General features: G+C 50.5%; 1 protein-coding gene and 1 pseudogene across 4 annotated transcripts; both read left to right on the forward strand.

Annotated features, from left to right (window-relative positions):
• The first annotated feature begins 355 nt into the window (after nt 1-355).
• On the forward strand, nt 356-2,041 carry LOC118588309 (annotated as a pseudogene).
• A 681-nt stretch (nt 2,042-2,722) lies between these two features.
• Nucleotides 2,723-21,455, forward strand: Tfap4 (transcription factor AP-4). Of its 4 annotated transcripts, XM_036198018.1 has the most exons (8): nt 3,904-4,085; nt 11,519-12,107; nt 13,322-13,487; nt 13,573-13,671; nt 14,057-14,227; nt 15,422-15,562; nt 17,180-17,335; nt 20,388-21,258. In XM_036198018.1, the coding sequence occupies exons 2-8, from the start codon at nt 12,103-12,105 to the stop codon at nt 20,580-20,582; spliced, it is 933 nt and encodes a 310-aa protein (XP_036053911.1). In that variant the 5' UTR covers nt 3,904-4,085; nt 11,519-12,102; the 3' UTR covers nt 20,583-21,258. The 4 variants fall into 4 exon arrangements, with proteins under 4 accessions (XP_036053909.1, XP_036053911.1, XP_036053912.1 ...); XM_036198016.1 differs by lacking the exons at nt 3,904-4,085; nt 11,519-12,107 and adding an exon at nt 2,723-3,330 and having other exon boundaries at nt 20,388-21,455; XM_036198019.1 differs by lacking the exon at nt 11,519-12,107.
• Nucleotides 21,456-23,648: the final 2,193 nt, after the last annotated feature.

A 23,648-nucleotide genomic window follows, 5' to 3' on the forward strand; every position in this document is an offset into this window, starting at 1 on the left:
AGAGTCTTTGTGGGTCTGCCACAAAGACTATCCCTCCATCGTGTCACTTCTTTTGGAAAGAAGGGACCAAAGTCCCTCTTCTCTGAGAGACAAACCTGGATCAACCTAGGTCACACCTTATCAAGGGTGACAGGAAGGTACATTTTCAGAGGAGTACTTGAAAGTCTAAATAAGGCCCTAATTATAGAGTGGGGGAGGTGGTGGTGGAGGATATAAAATCTTGGGTGGTGCATACCTATTAATCCCAGCTCTTGGGAGAAGGTGTTTGAGGTCAGTCTGGAATATAGGAGACCCTGTTTCAAAAAACAAAAACAGCTCTTTCCTTTCTGCTGCCGCCGCCGCCGCTGCCGCCGCCATGCCATCCAGACCGAGGAAGACCCAGAAACTCCAGGGCTACGTGAGCCACTGCTGTATTGGTAAACACTGTAAGCACCTAGGAGGCCATGGGAATGTTGGAGGCATGCATCACCACAGAATTAACCTCAACAAATATCATTTGGGAAAGTTGGTATGAGGCATTACCACTTAAGAGGAACCAGAGCTTTTACCTGACTGCCAACCTGGATACATTGTGGACACTGGTCAGTGAGCAGACACGGGTCAACGCTGCGCCTCTCTCATCATCGATGCTGTGAGATGGGGAAGGGACAGCTCCCTAAGCAGCCTGTCATTGTGAAAGCCAAATGTTTCAGCAGAAGAGAAGATAGAGTGTTGGAGGTGCCACCCTGGGAGGTTAATTAAATGCTAACATTTTTCAAGTGAAAAAAAAAAACCTGCCCCCACAAACAAACAAACAAACAAACACCACAAAAACCCCCCTAAGCCCTGCAGAGATGACACTGCAGTTAGCCCTGGCTGGTCTTCCAGAGGATCTGGGTTCAATTCCCAGCACCCATATGGTGCTCACAACCATCTCCAACTTCAGTTCCAGAGGCTCCAATGCCCTCTTCTGGCCTCATAGGGCACCAGATGCACACAGGTACTTGCAGATGAAACATTCATACACATTTAAAAAAAAAAAAAGGTTCCCAAGGATTCAAAGATGCCTCCTTTTTATATTCTTTCTTTCCTTCCTTCCTTCCTTTATTTATTTACTTATTTTTTGTTTTTTCAAGACAGGGTTTCTCTGTGTAGCTTTGCGCCTTTCCTGGAACTTACTTGGTAGCCCAGGCTGGCCTTGAATTTACAGAGATCCGCCTGGTTCTGCCTCCCGAGTGCTGGGACTAAAGGCGTGGGCCACCACCGCCCAGCTTTAAATTTTCTTAAATTATTTTTTTAGGTATGTTCATCTGTGACATGGCACACATGTCCAGGTCATGGGACAACTTGTGGGATTTGGTTCTCTCCTTGTACCATGGGGGTTTTGGGACTGGAACATAAGTCATCAGACTTGACGGCAAACATCTTTACCTATGGGGCCATTTCACCTGCCCTCCTGTTTTCTCCCCTTCCCTTCTGTCTCTTTTAGAGACAATCTCTACAGCTATCCTTGGATGCACATCATCCATCTTTGGTCTGCAAGTGCTAGAATGCTGGGTTACAGGTGTGCAGTGCACAGCCGGCTAGGATGTGCTGCATCCTAAGTCTCCCTGGGAATTAAATGCTAACTGATCCGAGATCTAAACAGAGAAATTGTTGAACAGGTTGATCTGAAGACTGACAAGCACGCACTCAAAACTAACTAGACATGTCCTGGATGTTGGCAATATCGAATAACAATGTTTCCTAATAATAACTAACAATTGTTATTAATAGAAGTATTTCAACTAAGAGGCGCGATTTGGGTGGAACCTTGGAAGGCGGATGGGGCTGGCGCTGGGCAGGAGTGAGGACATTCCAAGGCAGGCGTGGGCTTCCTGAGCCTGGGGCTAAGCCCTCCAGGAGCCTGGGGAGGGCCTGGGACCGGAAGGTGGGGGCGTGTTAGAGGACGGAAGCTCACCCCTAAAGTGTCTCCTCCCCTCCCCAGACCATCACGCCCCCCAACAGTAGAGAGCGCCCTCTGGCGGTGGAGCAAGTTCCACCCCGCCTTACTCATGAATGAGAAGCTGCAGCTCGCTGCGCGCGAAACCGTAAAGTAAGGTAGTGAAGGAGCCAGGACAGGACCTGGCAGCCACCACCAGATCTCTAATGGATCTTCGGGCCGCGCTGGCAGCCTGCTCCCAGGGGCCGCTGCTGTTTTGGCTTGCCTCCGCCCTTCCCTCCCTTCCCGCTTGGTCTTCCTTCCTAGGGCAGCCCCAGCATCCGAGGTGTCCTGCACACCTGCCTTTGCCATTTGTGCCATTTGTACCCTTCGCACTCTGTAATTCCTAGGCTCCAGCCAGAGTCCGGGCCGGGAAGCCAGCTAGGCAGAGACCAAGGGAGGAGCCTGGCGGGTGGTCAGAATCAGTCCCAAGTTACTTGTGGGAAGCGGTGGCTATGACGCAAGTTTCCAGGGGGCCCAGGTCGGCTCGAAAGGGAGCGCGCCAGAGTAGCTCCGCTCCGTGCAGTGGCAATCATGAAAAAGCAAAAGCCCGAAGCACGCACCCGAGGGAGCCTTCTCTTCGCTGCTGCAGCCCCGCCCAGCGCGCGTCCCCCAGGGCAGCGGTGTGCACAGACCCTGCGCTGGGCAGTCCCTACTGGACCCTGGGCTGCAGAGTCTGGGATCCCGCGCGGTGGCTGGCCTTTTTTTTTTTTTTTTCTTTCCCTCTTTTTAGCTACGCTTGCCAACCTGTCAGCTGATGGACCTCATCACCCATAGTGGCGCATGTAGCTGGGCCGCTGCTCACTCCATTCACACCGTGTCCCTCAGAGCCAGCTGGAGACCGGGAACCCCTGATCCCTGGGTTAGGTCTGCAGACCCAGGTTGCAGTCGGTCGCAAGGAGCCTGCGCCCTTCTCGCCCCGGCATCCAGCTGCCCGTGGGGGGGCGCTGCAAATAGTCCTTTGTTTACATGCAATTCCTTACTCCGCGGAAGGAGGCCGGGGGAGTGCTGAGTTTTCACCAGCTGTTTCCCGCCTTGAAACAGACATCTGATCAGCTGCAAACACACACACATACACACGCCCGGGGAGGCAGGCTGGAGAGACCTCCCTCCCGCCCCTCCCGCTCGCTTCCCTCCCCTCGCCGCTGCTGCTGCCGCCAGCATCTGGGACCGGCCGATTCTGCACCTCCGTCCGGCGCTGCCCTTTGATTCGGATTTCCATCTTGCATTCTCCGGCTGACCGCGAGACCTGGCTCGTGCAGAGGAGGGGGGCCTATCGCTATGGAGTATTTCATGGTGCCCACTCAGAAGGTGCCCTCTTTGCAACATTTCAGGAAAACAGAGAAAGAAGTGATAGGAGGGCTCTGTAGGTGTGTACTGCTCCTCCCCCAACCCCTTCTTCCCATTGCAGCCCCCGGCCAGCCCGCCCGGGCGGGTGCGCGTGTGCGCACGCATGGCCCGCGCCTCCGACCTCGCTCGCCTTTCTTAGCCACTGGGTCGGCTGCAGTCTCGTGTTCCCTGCTCGCGCTGTTTGGGGACTCTCTTCCCTCAGAACATGGGGACACTGAAAGGCCCTGGCCACTTTTGTCCGCTGCGGGCGGGCGAGTCGCGACGTTTGTAAATTGCAAACAGACCCACGTGGTGCTGCAGCAGTCCCGGCCATGCTTGCTGCTGGTGGCTTTCACCCCGCGCTTCCTCCTCCCCCCCGCCCGCTTTGGCTTCCTTCCTTTCCCTGCTTCCTCGCGCTTTCTGGGAACCCTCTTCTAAGGAGGTTTTGTGGGGGTCCGGGGCGTGCCTGAGGACAGCTACAATGCAGCCATGCCGCGGCTCCAGGCTGGGGGGGGGGCGGGGAGCCGGGTGGTGTGAGCGTTTGCAGAGAACAGGGCTGCAGCAGGGTGGGGGCGTGCTCGCCTGCGGCTGCGGGCCGTACGTGGACCCTTAGTGGCTGCACTGCCAGCAGGGAAGCCGCGGTCCCCCCACACGTTGGCAGTCACTAGCTTGCTTGCCCGCCGCCCGCGTCCGGGCGCTGTTTACTAGCGAGGCCTGGACGTGACTCTGCAGCCCTCTTGGAGTAGGCGGACCTCTGCACGCGTGGCCTCGCGGGAGCTGTAGTTCTCTATGCCGGGTCGGTGCTGCATTGTGGGACTTGTAGGCGCTTCGGGGCCACGCTTTACTTGCACAAAGCTCAGCCTTAGCCAACTGGGTGGGTTAGGCAGGCCAGGTCGGGAGGCTTTTTGGGAAAGAAGTACCTGAGGCTGCTTCTAGGTTCAGGTCTATTCCCTGTTGCATGTGGGTCTCTTGCAAAGTTTGCGGTCCCACGTCTGTTCCCTAATCATAAACGCAAAGCGTTGGGTCTTCTGGCCGGGTGGGTGGTCGGAGGTCTGCAAGCTCTTCCAAGAAACCGCTTAGTGAGCTTGGCCCTACTTAGGTTGCTCCAGATCCATCCTCTACCAAATCGCGGCCAATCAGTGGCCGAATCACCTTGGACTCTTGTTAAATGCTTATGCCTGGAACTTCCATTGCCGGTCCTAGCATCTGTTCATTGAACCCTACAAGCCGGCTGGGTCGGAGCGGGGATGGTGGTGCACGCAAGGAGAGGTTTCTGCAGCGCGCTCAAGTTTGAAACCTACAATCCCTTTCGTGCATGCCGCGCTGCTCTAGGAGCGTAATGGCTCCCCAGGGCTGGGGCCACGTGCTCCGACACCCCAGTCAGGCAGGGCTGGGATTGAAGGAGGAGGAGGAGCCCGCTGAGTGGCACGGGCTGGTAGACAGTAACGCCTGTGGGGCAGGTGGCTGCATAGGTATAAAATCCGGGCAGTTATCCCACTTTTCTTTCAAGTTGAGAGCCAATACCTAGGAGATAGATGGCTATTGAAGGATCTAGCAGCTGGCAGCCCCCTTCTGATCCTCCTTCCCCACCCTCAGTTGGCGGTAAGACAAGGCCCACCTGTAGGGCCCAGCCGTGGTACAGAGCCGCAGCAACGAAACTCTTGGACTATTCTGGGGACTCACTTGCTAGGGTTTTCTCATTGAATCGTCACAGTCTTACTATGAGTCGATTTATTTTCTGGTTTCTTTGTGAAGATGGATGCAGAAGCTAAGCAAGAGACCAGTTAGAGCGAACGGTACCGCCGGACTTGAACCCTGACCTGGCTGTAGTGCTGTTGCCTTCTCAGAGCTGGCCTGGGTAGCAGGGAGTGAGGCTTGACTTACTCCAGAATGTCGGGAGAGGTTATCCTAGTTCTGATCCTGCGTAGGTGTGAGACAGTAGGGGCCCCTGGTTTCATGCCGGTCCCTTCCAGCCCTGTGTTGGAGGAAGGCAGGAGACCCCTGACACCCCCCCCCCCCCCCACCCCGGCCCCCAGGAGCATTGGTCGTTGTCAGGTTTAGTGACTGAAGTACCATAACTCGACTGCACCGGTTCTCAGCCTGTCCTGCACTGAAGCAGTTGCTGGCTCTTCGTTGGCGCTCCAGCCTCTCTCTATGGGTGTTCATTTTCAGCTGGGGCCACAGCTGGGAGGCCTGTCCAGGATGGAGTGTGGGTTGGGCAGGACCTCAAGGTGGATTGACTCTGGCTTGTCTCAGGTTATTGGACTTTGCTCCACCCTCCCATATAGCTGGGTTCTCTCTGACTCCCATGCTTCCTGGGTCATCCAGAAGGAGCCATAGGGCACGGCGGCACACTTTGAAGTTTTGCTTGAAGTTTTGGACCTGCTGCCTAATGGTTTTGTGAGAATTGGATATAGGAAGTGTCTAGGAGGTGATATTCAGACTCTGAAAAGCAGGTGCAAGGTGGTTTCTGTCCCTGTAAGGGTGTATGTATGCAACTGTGTGCGTGCATATGGAGGCCACAGGTCAGTGTTGAGTGGCCTCCTCAGTTGTCCCTGTTCAGCACCAGATGGATGAAAAACAATGAGGACATGCCTGCTTCCAGGTTTATTGTAGATATAAAGGAGAAAGCCAGAGGCACCTGGAAGGGTCCGGACTGAACCAGGCCATGAGAAAGGAGGATGGGGTTGTAGGAGAGGAAGAGAAGAGAGGACCTGGTACACCAGAGACCAAGAGGCGAAGAGGCTGGTAGCCAACATGGCTGAAATTATATAGGGATAGGAGGGTGGGGAAGGGAGCCTAGCCTAGAGAGTTTAGGGTTAGGGGCAGGGTATACCAGCCAGGATGACTCTTAATACTGAGAGATGCTGGGAGACCCTGGTGGCCAACACCCCCTTTGATATGTTAAATAGGCACCTCAGCCATTTGCCTTGAGCTTGAGACCTAACCTTATTCCCCACCTTATTTGTTTATTTATACTTTTTATTTAATTTTTTAAATTCCAATTTTTAAAAATGTGTATGCATGTTTTGCCTGCATGTATATCTGTGCACCACACATGTGCCATGCCCTCAGAGGCCAGAAGAGGGCATCAAATCCCCTGGAATTGTTACAGACAGTTGGGAGCTGCTGTGTGGGTGCTGGGAATTCAACCAGGGTCATTTGGAATAAAGTCAGTTCTCTCAGCTGCTCTTAACCATTTCTCCAGCCCAGATGTGTATCCCAGGCTGGCCTCAAACTTGGGGTCCTCCTGCCTCCTCTTTAGCATATCCTACTGATGTAAATGACCACAGTCAACATCTTGTCCTTGGTTTTTAGAAGAGGTCTTTTTTTTTTTATTTTTTTTTTAAAGATTTATTTATTTATTATATATACAGCATGTATGACTGCAGGCCAGAAGAGGGCACCAGATCTCATAACAGATGGTTGTGAGCCACCATGTGGTTGCTGGGAATTGAACTCAGGTCCTCTGGAAGAGCAGTCAGTGCTCTTAACCTCTGAGCCATCTCTCCAGCCCTTAGAAGAGGTCTTTAGCTGAACCTTGAGCTCACCAATTTGGTGCCTCTGGCTGGCTGTTAAGGAGCTCCAGGGATCGACCTGTCTCCACCACAACCCCAGCTCTGGGGTTGCAGATGCACTGTGCCTAGCCTTTATGTGGATGCAGGGGGTCAGAATTCAGGTCATCATGCTTAGGATGCTGAGCCATCTCCTTAGCACCCTACCCCCTTTAGTAAATGATAGGTTCTCATTTATTTCCAGGTTGGCCTCCAACTTGATTTGTAGGCTAAGATGACCTTGAACTCCTGATCCTCCTGCCTCTATCCACCAAGTGCTGGAGCTTCAAGCATGTGCTATCTCCCTGGGTATCATAAACTCTTTAAAGCTTCTTTAAGGGCTGGCAAGCCACCTTTGTTCATAAAGGTCCCTGTGGACAAGCCTAGTGACTACCTGAGTTTAACCCTTGAGTCCTGCAGGTAGATATCTCTGGGTTTGAAGTCAGCCTGGTCTACATAGCAAGTTCCAGGACAGCCAAGGCTACATAGAGAGATTCTGTCTTAAGAGAAAAAAAAGTGGTGTCGTTTAGAGAGTATTAAGAACTTTGGCAGGGACTCGCTCAGTTTTTAAGAGCACTGACTGCTTTTCCAAAGGACCCAGGTTCAATTCCCAGTACCTACATGGTAGCTCACAACTGTCTGTAACTCCAGTTTTCAGTTCTATGGGATCTGACACCCTCACACAGACATACATGCAAGCTAAAAACAAACAAACAAACACAAAACAAAACAAAAAACCACCAATGCACATAGAAAAATTATGAAAAAAAAATAAATTGCTTTCTTAAAATAAACGAAGAAATTTGGCATGGCTGGGTGGTGGTGGCACATACCTTTAATCCCAGCACTGGGGAGGAAGAAGCAGGTGAATCTCTGAGTTCGAAGTCAGCCTATTCTACAGAGCACATTCCAGGACAGCCAGGGCTATGCAGAGAAACCTTGTCTCAAAACAAAACAAAACAGAAAAACAAAAAGAAAGAAAAGAACTTTGGTATGTTTGTTTGGTCTCTGGTCATGTATTTATGAAGCACCAGCTTGATGCTGGGATTAACGATATAGCAGTGAGTCCTGACCCCCCTGTCCATGGCAGTCACCGATTCAGGATGCTGAAGGGTTTTGTCAGTTCCCCAGAGGCTGGGTACCTGGACGACGACCTCCGGGGAAGCAGGTCATTCTTTGGTCCTCCTGTTCTACTGTCCATCATCTTCCCTTTGATTTCCACTAAACTTTACCATGATGCTGCAGAAGGCAGTGTTGCCAGTCTATGAAAGTGGGGGAAACTGAGGCAGGGAGATTTCAGTGGCTAGGATTCCACAGTTAGCAAGTGTCAAGGCTGGTGTTGGCATTTGCACCCTGGGCAGCGTCTCTGTGATAGTCTGAAGTTGCTAGGGAAGAGATGCCTCTGACAGGAACCACTTGGCTTGGTCTGTCCTGGGTCAAGGGAAGGGTGGCAGGTTGGTCAGAGCTGTAGAGGCGGTGGGCCTGTGATGGAAAAAGAAGACTGGACATGAGTGTGTGGGGTATGCTTGGTGGGAGGGTCATCTTTCCCTCTCCCCACGTGGCCTTTCCCACCTGTTGATTGCGGATGTTTTAGGGATGTTAAGTGGGTTCAGGCCATGTGAAAAGAAAGTTGTTGGTGGTCAGTTAGAGGGTGGTGGGGATGCTTGGCCTTAGGCTGGGCAGGAGGATCAGGGATCCAGATGTGAACCACCACCTGCCCTCTGCTCTGGAGCATCTGGATGCGGTGCTGCCAGTCTTCACTAGGGATGGTGGCCCTGCTCTTAGAACTCAGGGCTGGGTGGCCGAATTCTGTTTCTTGGCCACAGGCCCAGCAATCTCACTGCCGTCACAAGCCAGTGCCAGTGATCTCACCCAGTAATCTTCACTGCTTACCGATGGGACTTTTCCATATGATTACTCATTGTGAACTCGCTTTTGCAAAACCAGGAAAGAGCTGTAGGGAACTTCCAGGCATATGTTAAGAGACCATTGTGCTAGTCAGTGATGAGGATTGCGGATGCATTCCACCAATCGTGATTCCACATCAGCTCACATTCTACCCACTAGAGCACCACTAGCTTACCAACTCTACTGACCGCTGGTCAGTGGTAGTAGCCTGTTAACTATCAGCTGGAGCTTTCCGGGCTGTTTAGACAAGTCACTGAGGCAATCCCAAATCCCCATGCAGAATTGTAGCTTTGCAAGGACAGTTTCTTTCCTCAAAGCTAAGTCCAGGGATGACTGTGTTAACTAGCTTTAAGGCTGGGTGACACATCTGGAAGATTCTGGCTAGGGACCTGCTCACTCTCTGGTACCCAAGGCCTCTTCATGTGGGAGTTCTGTGATGGACTGACTCTTTCAGGGTGGGCTCTGAAGTTTCCTTTTGGCTTCCCAGTTAGAGTGTGTCCTGGGGGACCAGGGAGGCTGAGGTTAGTTCTCAGGGCTGCAGTTTCAAGGGTAGCTGAGTTGATAGGAACTGCAGGGGACTGCTTGCAGCTGCACCCTGTCCTGCCAGCACACTAGGTGTGACCTAGGGTGAGTCTGCACCTGTGGGTCAGTCACACACACTTAGTTGTGTGGCCTCTGGTTGTGTGTGAGCCCTTAAGAGAGGGCACACCCAGCTGTAGGAGCCAGTTCTGCCCTGCTCTGGCTGTCTCTACAGCACAGGACCATGGCTATGGCTCACTGCTGCAGTGAAGGTCAGGGAGAAAGAAGTCTGAATAATACAACTAAGCCAGAAGTGTGATAGCACCTAATCCCAGCACTTGAAGGCTGAGGCAGGAGGATGTCAGTCTGGGCTATAAGAGTGAAACCTTGTCACAAACAAACGGGAGCAGCAACAAAAAGAAGAGTCACCTGGGCGGTGGTGGCGCACACCTTTAATCCCAGCACTCAGGAGGCAGAGCCAGGCGGATCTCTGTGAGTTTGAGGCCAGCCTGGTCTACAGAGTGAGATCCAGGACAGGTTCCAAAGCTATGCAGAGAAACCCTGTCTCGGGGAAAAAAAACAAAAACAAAAACAAAACAACAACAACCCTCCCCCCCAAAAAAACCCAAAAAACCAAAAAGAGTCAGTGAAATGACTGTCGTGGCGCCTGGTCCTCCTTTACGGGGAAGCTGGTCAGTCCATGGGGTGGTGTAGAGTCTATTCTCCCTACTCTGGGGTCCCAATGCCATCTTTTACTGTGTGGCTGGCCCCTCCTCCTTTTCACCTGGGAATCAAGTGCCTTTAGCCTACTTACTGGTTCTTTGAAACAACGGGGTCTTGTTATATGGCACAGATTGTCCTTGAACTCAGGGATCTGCCTCTACCTAGTCCCAGGGTTACAGGTATGTGACACTATGTCCTATTTATTTACTTATTTATTTACTTATCTATCTATCTCTTACATTTATTTATTTATTTATTTACTCATTTACTTACTCACCTACTCACCATTTAGTTATTTATTTACTTATTTATTATTTTCTGGAGCTGAGGACTGAACGTAGGGCCTTGGGCTTGTTAGGAAAGCGTTCTACCACTGAGCTAAATCCCCAACCCTATTTTTTATTTTATTTATTTATTTATCTATTTATTTATTTATTTTTTGAGCTGAGGATCAAACCCAGGGGAGCACTCTACCACTGAGCTAAATCCCTAACTCCTATTTTTAATTTTTTTAAATGGAGTTCTGGGGCTTGACTCTAGGACTTTGAGCATGTTAGGCAATCACTCTGTCAACTGAACCACAGCTTTAACCCTGTTTATTTATTTTAAAAATACACTCCTGGGGGGTGAGAGGAGGGGGTTATGGATAGCATTGGAGTGAGGAGAAAATTTCTTAATAAAGAAAAATGAAAATAAAAACTCTCTTGTGTTCTGAGGCCCTTAAGACAGGCTGGCCCTTTGGGTATCGAGGGTGGTTACATGCTCTGTTTGGAGACTGATCTTAGGTCAGTTTTAGCCTTTGGTACATAACAAGCATGGGCCCAGAGACTGGGTGAGTTGTGGGGGAGATTCCACATTAATCCTCCAGTGGGGTGGGGATTATAATCCCCGGGTAGTTTGCTCTCTGTGACCTTTCTCATGTATGCATGTAATTATTTATATTGCTTGAATGTGGGAAGCCCACAGAGGCTGGAAGAGGGTATTGATTCCCTGGAGTTGCAGTTTCGAGCCACCCGATGTGGGTTCTGGAAATCGAACTGAGGCACTCTAGAAGAGCAGTTAAGAACTCTTAGCTAGTTAGCTAACTATTCAGCTCCCCCCACCAACCAGTTTTTAATTTTGAGACAGGGTCTCATGTAGCCCAGGCTGACTTTGAACTTGCTGTGTAGTTGAGGATGGTCTTGAACTTAACTTTCTGCCCTTGCCTCCCAAGTGCTGGTATTATTGGCATGTTGCCACCATGCCCAACGCCTCACCTGTCTTGTCTGTTTTTGTTTTGTTTTGAGACAAGAGTCTTTTCCACTTTTCCAGCATTAGCCTCTTAAGTGCTGAACTTACAGGTGTGTCCATCCTACCCTTTCTTTTCTTGCCCCAGAGACCTGTGGTGTTAACTACTTACTGCAGAGCATTCCTCTCACAGGGCCTATAGGCTCCAGAGTAGTGTGTTCAGGGCCAGACTCAAAAGACTGAGGAGCAGTACTGGCTTTGTCCTGCTCCGAGTCACTGAGCCCTTGTCTCCTTCCAGATGCCCCATCGCTCCCCTTTGGGGGCTGGGAGAAGCAGCGCATCCTGGCCTGAAGCAGGAAGGCTGGAACTTCAGCTCTCCCACCTTAAAGCTGTGTCTCTCCCACCCTAAGCTCTAAGTGGGGAAGTCTCATCTGTCAGGTGGGAGACCTGGGCCCCTTTAGGTCCTGTGGGGACATGAACCCCGGGAGAAGGGGTCATGTACTCTAGGTGCCCTGGGGTCCTGGGCTTTGGGGCCCTGAATGAGGAGACCTGGCTTGATGAAGTGGGAAGGGGATGCTTTGCCTCCAAGCCCCGTGCAGTGGCATCAGGGAACTCATTCCCAGCTGTCCATCCTTTCTGCAGGGAGAGGAAGCTGAGGCCCTGGAAGGGGCAGGGATGCTACTAGGGTCCTTTAGGGAGCCGAGGCAGGACAGATGGGGTAGGCTGGGTGGGGCTGGACAGGCTTCAGCTGTTTCCAGCTGCTGCAGATGTGTTTCCCTCCTGGGCTGCTGTGCAGCCTGTTTTCCCTGGGGATAGAGGCAGGAGCCAACTCACTGCGAGAGAGTTAGATCTGGCACCCCCTTGACCTCGGACTCCACATCAATGAGGTGAGAGGTGTCGGAGGCCTCCTTTCCCAGACCCAGGGGTATGAGCTTCCTTAGCTCTAGCCTAGAACAGGTCACCCTGGGAGGGCCCCCTCAGGAAGAGGCCAGGGCTGTGGCTTTGGGTGGGGCTGAAGACCTCTGCTGAAAGCAGAGCATCTGGAAGCCATCAGGCCAGGGGCGGGAGAGGGAGTTGCAGGGGAGGGCTGAGAAGGGGGGGGCATACCTCCTCCAGGCCACACACAGGCCCACCCCTTGGGAGCAGTGGCGTTAGGCCCTCTACTGCTGGCTGCCTTCTTTCTCACCCTACTGGCTAGCTGCTACTTCTGCAGCATGCAGTAACATCCTCCACAGCATGCTGGGAGCCTCATTTTTTTTTTTTAATGCAAAGTGAATCTACCTTGGAGTGGGTCATATTCAAGTAGAACTGCCCCAAGGAGTGCTTGACCCAGTGTCCCATCCGGAGTGAGCGCTGCCTGTCTTGTCCTTTTTGCAATCTTAGCTCATAGTGGCTGGGGTGGTGGCGTTAGGCTTCTGCCTGGAGACAACTGTGCCACCAGGCAGGGCGGTGGAGTGTCTTAGAACTGTGGTGACAAAGTATGAGCTACTGAAGGAGGTGGTCCAGATACACATCAAGGAGCTTTGAGGTGTCGCAAGACAGGGTCTCTGGTTGCTGTCTGGGGTCCTCTTGCCTTAGAATCATAGGGATTAACCATGCATGTTTCAGGGCCTTCCCTGCCTGGCAGGTGAGGCCTGCATAGTTGTGAACTCCTGTGGATTTTGGTACCCAGGCACTGCTAAGAATCTCTTCTAGAGGAGGGAATTCTAGAAAAGAAGCCTGGGGGCTGGAGAGATGGCTCAGGGGTTAAGAGCATTCAATTCCCAGCACCCACATGGGAATTTACAACTGCCTGTAACTCCAGTTCCAGGGCATCTGACACCCTTGCAGGCAAAACACCAATGCACATAAAAATAAATAAATCTTAAAAAAAAAGAAAAGAAAAGAAGAAGCCAGAGAAGGGGCGGGTTCTAAGCAGACTACCAGGGTCCACACAGCCCTATGTCATCTTCAGGGTGATCTGCCAGAGTTCCTAAGGTACTGTTTGTAGCAGGGAAGTGATGCAGACTATATCCAGGGTCCTCTGGTGATGAACTCTGAGGACAGGGGCATAAAGCCCAGAGGACATCTAGCCTGAATCTACTCCTGTTCCCCCTGGCAGTCTTGCCAACATTCCACTGACCCCCGAGACCCAACGGGACCAGGAAAGGCGGATCCGGCGGGAGATCGCCAACAGCAACGAGCGGAGACGCATGCAGAGCATCAACGCTGGCTTCCAGTCCCTCAAGACCCTCATTCCCCACACAGATGGAGAGAAACTCAGCAAGGTGGGCAGGAGCGGGGAGACCTTCTTAGAGAAGGTGCTCTCAAGGGGAGAGGACCACCAGTCTGATTCTTCCCTCCTGCTCTTAGGCAGCCATTCTCCAGCAGACGGCAGAATACATCTTCTCTCTCGAGCAGGAGAAGACTAGACTCCTGCAGCAGAATACACAGCTCAAGCGCTTCATCCAGGTACGTGTAGGACAGCCTTCCCAGCAATGCCCGCCCTTCCTCTTCTGTGTGTGCATATCCTAACCAGACCATTAGCTTGGGGTGCGTGTGTGGCGGCTATCAGTCTTATCTTGCCCACAGAAACTGCCTACTTCTTGCCTGGGCCTGTTTCTTCATCTGTGAAGAACAGTGGATCAGGCTCTGGAGGAAGCAGGCGACTGTTCTAGAGAGCAAGTCCGTTCTTCCGTTCCTGGTGTATAGCTCCTTGGTGGATCTGCAGAATGGATTCCTCAGTATGAGCCCACCTGTCTTGGGTAGCTTTGGAGGGCCTGCAATAGAGCCCCCCGGGACCTCTGGATGTATTATGAGCGTGTCAGCTCACTCACCAACCTCTTGGGGTCCCCAGGAGCTGAGTGGCTCATCCCCCAAGCGGCGTCGGGCAGAAGACAAGGATGAGGGCATTGGCTCACCTGACATCTGGGAGGACGAGAAGGCTGAGGACCTTAGGAGGGAGATGATTGAGCTTCGGCAGCAGCTGGACAAGGAGCGCTCTGTGCGGATGATGCTGGAGGAGCAGGTGAGGCAGCGCCCTCTGCTGGCCAGTGTGATGCCCAGGCATAAAGGATGGATTCTGATCTTTTCTGTTCAGTTCCTCCCTTCAAGTATTTATTTGCAAGAGTGGCTGCTCCGTACCTGGCCTGAGAGTAGGCTCTCCAGAGTTTCCATTTGCATAGGAATGAAAAGCATTAGTCCACGGTTCTCTTTCTTTCTTTCTTTCTTCTTCCTTCCTTCTTTCCTTATTTCTTTTAAATATTTACTTATTTAATGTATATCTATGATCTGTCTTCATGCACACCAGAAGAGGGAGTCAGATCCTGTTACAAATGGTTGTGAGACACCATTGTGATTCCTGGACTTGAACTCAGGACCTCTGGAAGAGCCGCCAGTTGTTCTTAATCGCTGAGCATTTCTCCAGCCCCTCTTTTTTTTTCCCCTTTTAAGTCAGGGTTTCTTCATGTAGCTCTGACTGTCCTGGAACTCACTCTGTAGACCAGGCTGGCCTCAGACTCACAGAGATCCGTCTGCCTCTGCCTCCCGAGTGCTGGGATTAAAGGTGTGTGCCACCCAGCAAGGGTTCTTTCTTTGTTTCTTAAAAAAGATTTATTTATTTATTATGTGTCCAGTGTTCTGTTTGCATGTATCCCTGCATGCCAGAAGAGGGAGACAGATCTCATTACAGATGGTTGTGAGCCACCATATGGGTGCTGGGAATTGAACTCAGGACCTCTGGAAGAGCAGCCAGTGCTCTTAAACTCTGAGCCATCTCTCCAGCCCCCAAGGGTTCTTTCTTAAAGTTGTAAAATTGCAACAGAGGGCTGGGTGTTTAGCTCAGTTATGGAATGCTTAGTATGTAAGGTCTGGGCTCAACTCCCAGCATGCACACTCAAAAAACTGCTGCTGAGAAAGACTGTGCAGGAGCTGTGGCACCAGGAAGGGTTTGACCTGATTCCCCAGGGTGTGCTGCCTGGCTTCCGCAAGGAAACTGGCCATCAGACCAGAAGGGAGGAGGTGGGAGCGGTAGAGACTGAAGTTTAGAGGTGAAGTGGGGCGAGCCTTCGGTCTGCCCTGAAGGGGGCGCTCTCTGCCAGGATTTTAGGTTTAGGATTGCCCTGTGCCCAGGATTGAGGTTTTAGTGAGTAAAAGGCCTTTGCGGTGGTAGAGCAGGTGTGGTCTTGCCCCACCTCTGAGTGCTGTGCCGTTTCTTTTACAGGTGCGCTCCCTTGAGGCCCACATGTACCCGGAAAAACTCAAGGTGATTGCACAGCAGGTGCAGCTGCAGCAGCAGCAGGAGCAGGTGCGGCTGTTGCACCAGGAGAAGCTGGAGCGGGAACAGCAGCACCTGCGGACGCAGGTGAGCCGGAGACGCCAGGCGCGGCCCTACGGGCTGCCTCCGGTCCGCAGTCAGGTCTCAGACTAGATAGGTTCAAACAACAACGCAGGCATGCTGGGTTAGGTCCCTTGAGAGCATTAGAACATAGAATCCTCCCAGTGGCCCTTTGAAGCTTGAGCTGCTATAGTGTTTTATTGCTGTGGAAAATGAGGCAGGGAAAGGTCAGATAACCTGCCCAGGAGCAGGAATTTGAACCCTGTCTTAATCCAGGAACTATGTTCTTTTTTTCTTTTTTTAATTTGCGGTGGTGTTGATTGACTCCAGGGCCTTGTGCATGTCAGGCAGGCAAGCATTCTACCACTGAGCTACATCCCGGCGAGCGCCGGACTCTATACTTCTTTTTGTTTGTTTTGAGACAGGGTCTCCCTGTGTAAACCAGGCTACCCTTGAACTCAGAGAGATCTGTGTGCTTTTGCGCCACATGCCCAACCAGGGTGTAAACCCTGAAGAGTTATTTATTAAATTCCGAAGTGCTTCTTGTCACAGGGAATGATGAGGTGCACAGAAGCTGCTCACTAGGCTGTCGTGGTGGGTACGGTGGGGTTGTGAATTGGTTGGCCCCTCGCGGGGAGCTGAGGACTGAACCCAGGGACTTGTGATTGCTAGGCAAGCGCTCTACCACCGAGCTAAATCCCCACCCCTGCTTGCCAGCTTTCTATTAATGTAACAAGCACCTGAAACAATCAGTTTATAAAGAGAAAAGGCTTTGGCTTAAGTTTTTTTTGTTTTTTGTTTTTCGTTTGTTTTTTTTTTTTTTTTTTTTCCCCAGACAGGGTTTCTCTGTGTAGTTTTGTGCTTTTCCTGGAACTCGCTCTGTAGACCAGACTGGCCTCGAACTCACAGAGATCCGCCTGGCTCTACCTCCCGAGTGCTGGGATTACAGGTGTGCGCCACCACTGCCTGGCCGGTTTAAGTTTTGAAGGCTTCAGATTATGGGTGATTGGATCAGCGGGGAGAAGAGATATCATAGCAGGAACAAAACCACTCACCTCATGGCTAGGAAACTAAAGAGATAAAGAGAAAGAAGCAGGGCTCTTATTGTCCCCTTGGAAGATGTGCCTGCCCATAGAGAACTTCTGTTCGCCTCTGCTGTTGTTGCTTATTGTTGTTATTATTATTATTACTACTACTACTATTATTTTCTGAGATAGGGCTTCTCTGTGTAGCAGCCCTGGCAGTCCTGGAACTAACTTTGTAGACCAGGCTAGCCTTGAATTCCACCTGTCTCCTGACTCCCTAATACTGGGATTAAAGGCGTGCTCCACCACTGCCTGGCACTAGGCTCCATTATTATTATTTTATTCTCTTAAGCCTTGCTATGTATCCCATGTGGGCCTTGAACTCACTATATATCCCAGATGGGCTTGAACTTGTCACCATCCCGCTCAGCTTCTGGACTCCTGTGATTACGGATGTGCACCACCACACTCAGCTTAGGCTCAACTTGTTAAGGTTTCTGTCTTCTAATATTGCCACACCAGAGACTTTGGGGGGACATTTAAAATCTGCACTAGCAGATACCCTGTGAGTAAGGAACGTTGGGGGGCGGGAGACAGACTGAGGGCTTCTGTCTTGCAGCTTCTGCCTCCTCCAGCCCCGACCCACCACCCCACAGTGATCGTGCCTGCACCGGCCCCACCTTCTTCACACCACATCAATGTTGTCACCATGGGTCCCTCCTCAGTCATCAATTCTGTTTCTACATCCCGGCAAAATCTGGACACCATTGTGCAGGTATTTGGGCTCGGGAGGGTGGCTTGTGGGAGTTGACTCTTGGGGACAGGCTTTTTACTAGAGACTAAGGAATAGGAGAAGGAAGAGAAGCAAGATGGAGCTTGTATAGGAGGAGCAACAATTTGGATGCCTGGATAGGTCCCCTCCCTGTGCCCGGGGGGAAAAGAGCCTTTTTTTTTTTAAAAAAAAAAAAAGATTTATTCATTTATTATGTATATAGCATGTATGACTGAAGGCCAGAAGAGGGCACCAGATCCCACTACAGATGGTTGTGAGCCACCATGTGGTTGCTGGGAATTGAATTCAGTACAGTCAGTGCTCCCAACCTCTGAGCCCCGAGACTTCTTTTTTAAAAAACTAAATTAAAATAAAATTTATTTATTGTTTGTATATGTGTGTATATGTGTATGTGTATGTAGATGAACAGTGAGAAAACTCTAGCTACATGTGTATGTCTGTATGTGTGTATGTGTGCCATGGAACCTCTGTGTGGTCAGAGGACAGATAGCTTAGAGGAACAGGCTCTCTTCATCAACTCGGGTTAGAAGGCTTGCTGGCAAATGCCTTTACCAACTGAATTACCTTGCTGGCCCTAAGAGACTTCTGTTCTCAGAGCTTCTTGGTAATGAGTCTTAATTCAGCTTGTAAACCAGTCCAGAACTTTCTCTTTACCTTTATGTTTCTTTCTTTGCATATATTGTGATATATGTGTAGGTGTGTATAGCGGGTATAGGTGCACATTTCGGGGGAAGCCAGATGTCAATTTTGGAGCATTGCTCCTTAGGAATTCTCCACTATGGTTTTGTTTTGTTGTTTTCTTCTTCTTCCTCTTCCTCTTCTCCTCCCTCTGTCTACCCCCAGCACCCACCTCCCCAAGGTTTCTCTGCAACAGACGTGGCTGTCCTAGAACTCACTCTGTAGCCCAGGCTGGCCTTGAACTCACAGAGATCCGCCTGGTCTGCCTCCCGAGTGCTGGGATCAAAGGCGTGCGCCGCCGCTGCCTGTTTTGATTTTGAGATTACAATTGCATCATTTCCATCTTCCCTTTCTCTCTCCAAACTCATACACCCGTCCTTGCTTTCCTCTAAATTCACGGCCTTTTTCTCATTAGTTGTTGTTACATACATATATGTGGATGTATACATTTTCCTAAGTACATAATCTGCCTTACTCAGTCTCTAGAATGGTACTTGTATACACGCTTTCAGGCTGACCATTGGTATTGACTAACCAACTGATGCTCTTCCCTGGAAAGACTATTTCTCCTGCTCTCGGCATCCCTTAGTTGTCTGTGGTTCTTTTTTGGTTTTGTGAGACAGGGTTTCTCTGCACCTTTCCTGGATCTCGCTCTGTAGCCCAGGCTGGCCTTGAACTCAGAGATTCGTCTGCCTCTGCCTCCCAAATGCTGGGACTAAAGGTGTGCACCACCACTGCCTGGCTGTCTGTGGTTCTTTGTGTAGGAGTCAGGCCTCATGGGCTCTTCCTTGTCCACTTTGGCATGTTTATCAGTGTTGTCTTTGTTCAGCATGTGTCTAGGCAGACATGTTTGTGAGCTTCACAGCAAGCTCCCTGATCTCTGACTCTCTCCTCTTTTGCAAAGATCCCCGAGCTTAACATTTGGGAGTTTTATTATAGATACATCCTTTGGGATGGGCTCCGTGATTCTGCATTTTCATTCATTGTGGGTTTTTTTGTTTTTGTTTTTGTTTTTTTTGTTTGTTTGTTTTTTTTCTGAGACAGGGTTTCTCTGTGTAGCCTTGGCTGTTCTGGAACTTTCTTTGGCTGGTCTCAGAAATCTACCTGCCTCTGCCTCCTGAGTGCTGGGATTAAAGGCATGAGCCACAATGCCTGGCGATTGTGAGCTTTTTGTTTTGTTTTTTGAGACAGGGTGGTTTTTGTTTTTTGTTTTTGTTTTTTTTTTTAAATAACAATCTCTGTCTGTTGCAGAGAGGTTTCCTTGATGAGGGGTGAGGACTACATTTAATGGGTTAGATGCTGGAGAAAGATGTCCACTGTTTTATTTATTTATTTTGGAGAAAAGATTTGTATATATCTGTATGCATTTGGGGTGTGTGTGTGTGTGTGTGTGTGTGTGTGTGTGTGTGTGTCTACTACTATGTTTTTTGAGCAAATACCTGTCGATATATATATCATAATGTTCTCATTATGAAGGTTTACATTTTCGACCTCTAAATAATGTCTTTGTCTCTTTGTTGTTGTTGGTTTTGGGTTTGGTTTCTGTATTTATCATATAATTTTGAGGGTTTTTTTTTTGAGCTGAGGATTGAACCCAGGTCCTTGAGCTTGCTAGGCAAGTGCTCTACCACTGAGCTAAATCCCCAACCCAATTTTGAGATATTTGTGTCCAAGGAGAAGCCACTACATTGTGTGAAGAGAGTGGGTGTGGGGAGCCAAAGAACCAAGAGGTAGGAAACTTGCTGGAGCTTACCAGTTAGGATAGGCTGGTCGGCCAAGTGAGCCTTAGGGACCTTCCTGACTCTACCTCCCCAGCCCTCCAGTTACAGGTTCATGCCACCGTGCCTGACTTTAATGGGTCTGGGGACTGGACCCAAGCCCTCATGCTTAAAGGCAAGCACTCTGCAGACCGAATTATCTCCCCAGCCCGTTTCACCTTTCTGTGGGTAGGCAGTAGGAAGGCCCCTCTCAGTGCTGTGAGCAACATTTGCAAGAATCACTTAGTTGATAAATAACTGTCAGATCCCAAAACTTTCATGGCATATATGCCCAGCACTCTGAGTAGTACAGGGAACAGCAAAGACCTTTACTGGGTTAGTGGACTTCACAATATAAACATGAGCTGTGCTTGTCGTTTCTCACAGCTAGGGCTATGGTCTTCTGGAAGCCAAGACCTTCAACTTAGCTAAGGGTCTTCCCTTTCCTAGCCTAACCTGCTTTGCTTAGTTTAGTTCTGAACAGTTCTGGGGTATGTGTTTTGGGGGCAGATAACAGCTGGCTGAGGGCCCCCACTCTTAACCGGCTGACCTGATCTCCCCAAGTGAGTCTCCTCAATGGTCTGTTTCTTCCTGTCCAGGCAATCCAGCACATTGAGGGCACCCAGGACAAGCAGGAGCTGGAGGAGGAACAGAGACGAGCGGTTATTGTCAAGTCTGTCCGCAGCTGCCCAGAGGCTCACACCTCAGATACCGCCTCAGACTCCGAGGCCTCGGACAGCGACGCCATGGACCAGAGCCGGGAGGAGCCTTTGGGGGACGGGGAGCTTCCCTGACCACCCCCCAGCCCTCCTCTCCCTCCTGGGGGCTAGAGGGGGCGGGGTAACAACAGGGAGAAACATGGGTGAATGAGTGAGAAATTTTTACAAAATTATGATGTCATTTGGGTCTCTTTTATGACCTCTTTCTCAATACTGTAAGTCGACCTTTGATCGAAGCCACCCAAGCCCAGGTCCCGGGGCTGGGGTGGTGGTATAGCACGCGTGGGAGCATCGGGACTCCAGGGCTGGGCCTCGGCCCTGGGGCCGGGGAAGCTGACACTGAGGTGCCGGGCCTCTCTCCGCCAAAAAGCTTTTTTGTTTGTTTGTTTGTTTTCATTTAAACGTGTTTTTAAGAACAGGGAACATCAAACAAAACCCCAAGGTATTTCCTCCCTCCCCAGAGCCAGCCCGAGACTGACAGTCTTCAGCCCCATCCCTCCTCTGTTTGGTTTTCTTTTTTCTCTTTGAAGCACTTACATGGGTTGGGGGTCAGGCTGGGTTGGGGCTTTCTGGGGACCCGGGGGTCTACATTGTTTCTCGGTTGGGGTTTGCTGCTGCCATTGCCCCCCCCCCAGCACCCGAATTGGCCACTCTCCACTACCACCTTTCTTTCCCTCCAGGGTTCCCATCATTGACCCCAAAAATGTCTTTGTCTCTCTTTTTGTTTTGTTCGTTGTTGGTTTTATTTTGGTTTTGGTTTCTGTATTTTTTAAAAAAAACTTCTCTCTCTCTTTTTTTTTTTTTTTTTTTTTTAACCATTTTGAGGTCTTTGTGTCCAAGGAGAAGCTATTATATTTTGTTAAGAAAGTGGGGGTAGGGAACAAAATACCAAGAGGCCATTGTGCCTTTGTAAAGAAACAAAATAAAATTTGTACTTTGTTTTTTAGATTCTGTATTTCTTGAGGATTACTGTTCTGGGAACCTGGCCTGGGCTGCTTGGCCTAGACTAAGGGATATTTTTAGGACTTCCTTGGGTAGGGGAGCCTTCTAATTTTTGGCCTGATTTTGGGCCCCTTCTTGCCTTGGTTTGGGGTTCACTCTGTCTTCCCTTGGTTCTGGGCTGGTTAGGCAGCAGAAGTGACTACAAGTTCAGATAAATGGGCACAGACAGAACCAGACTCCAGGTGGTGGTACACCCCTTTAATCCCAGCACTCAGATGCAGAGCCAGGGGGAATCTCTGTAATTTCGATGCCAGCCTGGTCTACAGAGAGTTGCAGGACAGCAAGGGCTACACAGAGAAACCCTGTCTGGAAAAACAAAACAAACAAACTAAAAACCAAAAACCCAGACTCCAGGAAAATTTGTTCCTTGTTTTTAATAGGGGTTGGGGGGGTATGCTGATCTCAGCCAAACACTGCCTGACCGAAGCCAGGAGAAAGATGGCTTTGTTTTGCTGTGGTCTGGCACACAGAATAGCTGCATGGAGGCTGGCTGCAAGATGGATTTACCCAGGCTAGGGTTTGGAGTATGTGCTTCCTACCCTCTGAGGCCAGTGTTTTCATCTGGACAAGGGAAGGCAACCTCTTCATGATGATGCCTCGTAAGTGGCCATGGCCAGCCAATGTCAGTTCAACCTCACACAGTCACTTCTGAACCTGTTTCCTTTTCGGAAATTTGTAAATGATGGTAGTTCATGGGCTTTCCATTTCATTTGGGGAGGAGCTCGTCCTTCAAGTTTCTTAACCTTGTGACTGGAGATTACTTTATACAACATGGCTCACTTCTCATTTATGCTCACTCTGTATGGGACAAAGGTCAAATCAGAAAAGCCACTTTCCAGCCCTAGCATGCCTCTGGACATGAGCTTGTTCAATAAAAAGGCAGAAAAAATTTAAACATTTAAAAATACTTTGAGAAATTTACAAGGCATAAGTTTCCTCATTTTATAAGGGAATCTAGTCCATTCACAGTGTTTATAAACTTACCTAATTCCAAAATATCTCCACAGCTTCAGAACGAGCCCCTTTCCACAGAGCAATCACTCTTCAGGACTCCCGCCCCTGGTAACCACCAATCTCATTTTAGAATTCAGAACAAAATAGTGGAGGCTGGTGAGGTGGATCAGTAGGTAAAGGTGCCTGCTACCAAGCCTGCCTGGGTTTGATGGAAGGAGAGAGCTGACCCCTACAAGTTGTCCTCTGGCCTCCACACATGCACCACGGCACACTTGAAAACAAAGCTCAGTGCTCAGGAGGCAGGTGGGTAAGTTAGAGGCCAGCACGGTCTCTAGATAATGATTTTGAGGGCTACACAGTGAGACTCCGTCAAAAAAAAAAAAAAAAAAGCCCGGTGGTGGTGGCGCACACCTTTAATCCCAGCACCCTGGAGGCAGAGGCAGGTGAATGCCTGAGTTCGAGGCCAGCCTGGTCTACAGAGTGAGTTCCAGGACAGCCAGGGTACACAGAGAAACCCTGTCTCGAAAAACAAACCAAACCAAACACACATACAGAAAACACTGTAGTTGTATTAACCGAAAATTACACTAGTTGGCCGTGAGGTTTTTTTGTTTTGTTTTGTTTTTATTGAGTAGGACACCACCAGGATAGGAGTTAGTACCTCTCAGTGTTCCCCTGGTATATTTCTGTTATAGTTTTTCATTTTGCAAAATGTTACGTAAAGAGTCATACACTGTAGCCTGTTGAGTAGCGTTTTGCCTAATTGTCTCCTAGGTATGAGGTGCACGGCCGACTAGCTCCATGCAACTCCTGATAGCATCAGCAGAGGGCGCTGTGGGCCTAGGATGCCTGTTTCTGGCGGAACCGAGGCTCGGCCTCCTTCCGGTCTCTGCTCGATTCCCATAGGCCACAGGCGGGGCTTGGGGCGGAGCCAAGGAAAACCTTCCCGTCTCTGGAAACGCGCGGGCGCCCAGCGCTGGCAGGCGGCGGTCTCTTCAGGAGGCTGTGCAAGTCCTCGTGCGTTCGAGTTCCTGCCCCTTCCGGGTTTAGCCACGCCCCGGCGCCACGCCCCTCGGCCCTCAGGGTGTCGGTGGCCTTCCCGCCAGTCGGCTGCTCTCCCGGCCCCGCCCGCAGGCGGCCTGCCGAGCCGGCGCCGCGCCGTTCCAGGCGGCGTCCAGGCGTTCA

The sequence above is a fragment of the Onychomys torridus genome, chromosome 8 (genome assembly GCF_903995425.1).
Source record: "Onychomys torridus chromosome 8, mOncTor1.1, whole genome shotgun sequence".
Lineage (NCBI taxonomy): Eukaryota > Metazoa > Chordata > Mammalia > Rodentia > Cricetidae > Onychomys > Onychomys torridus.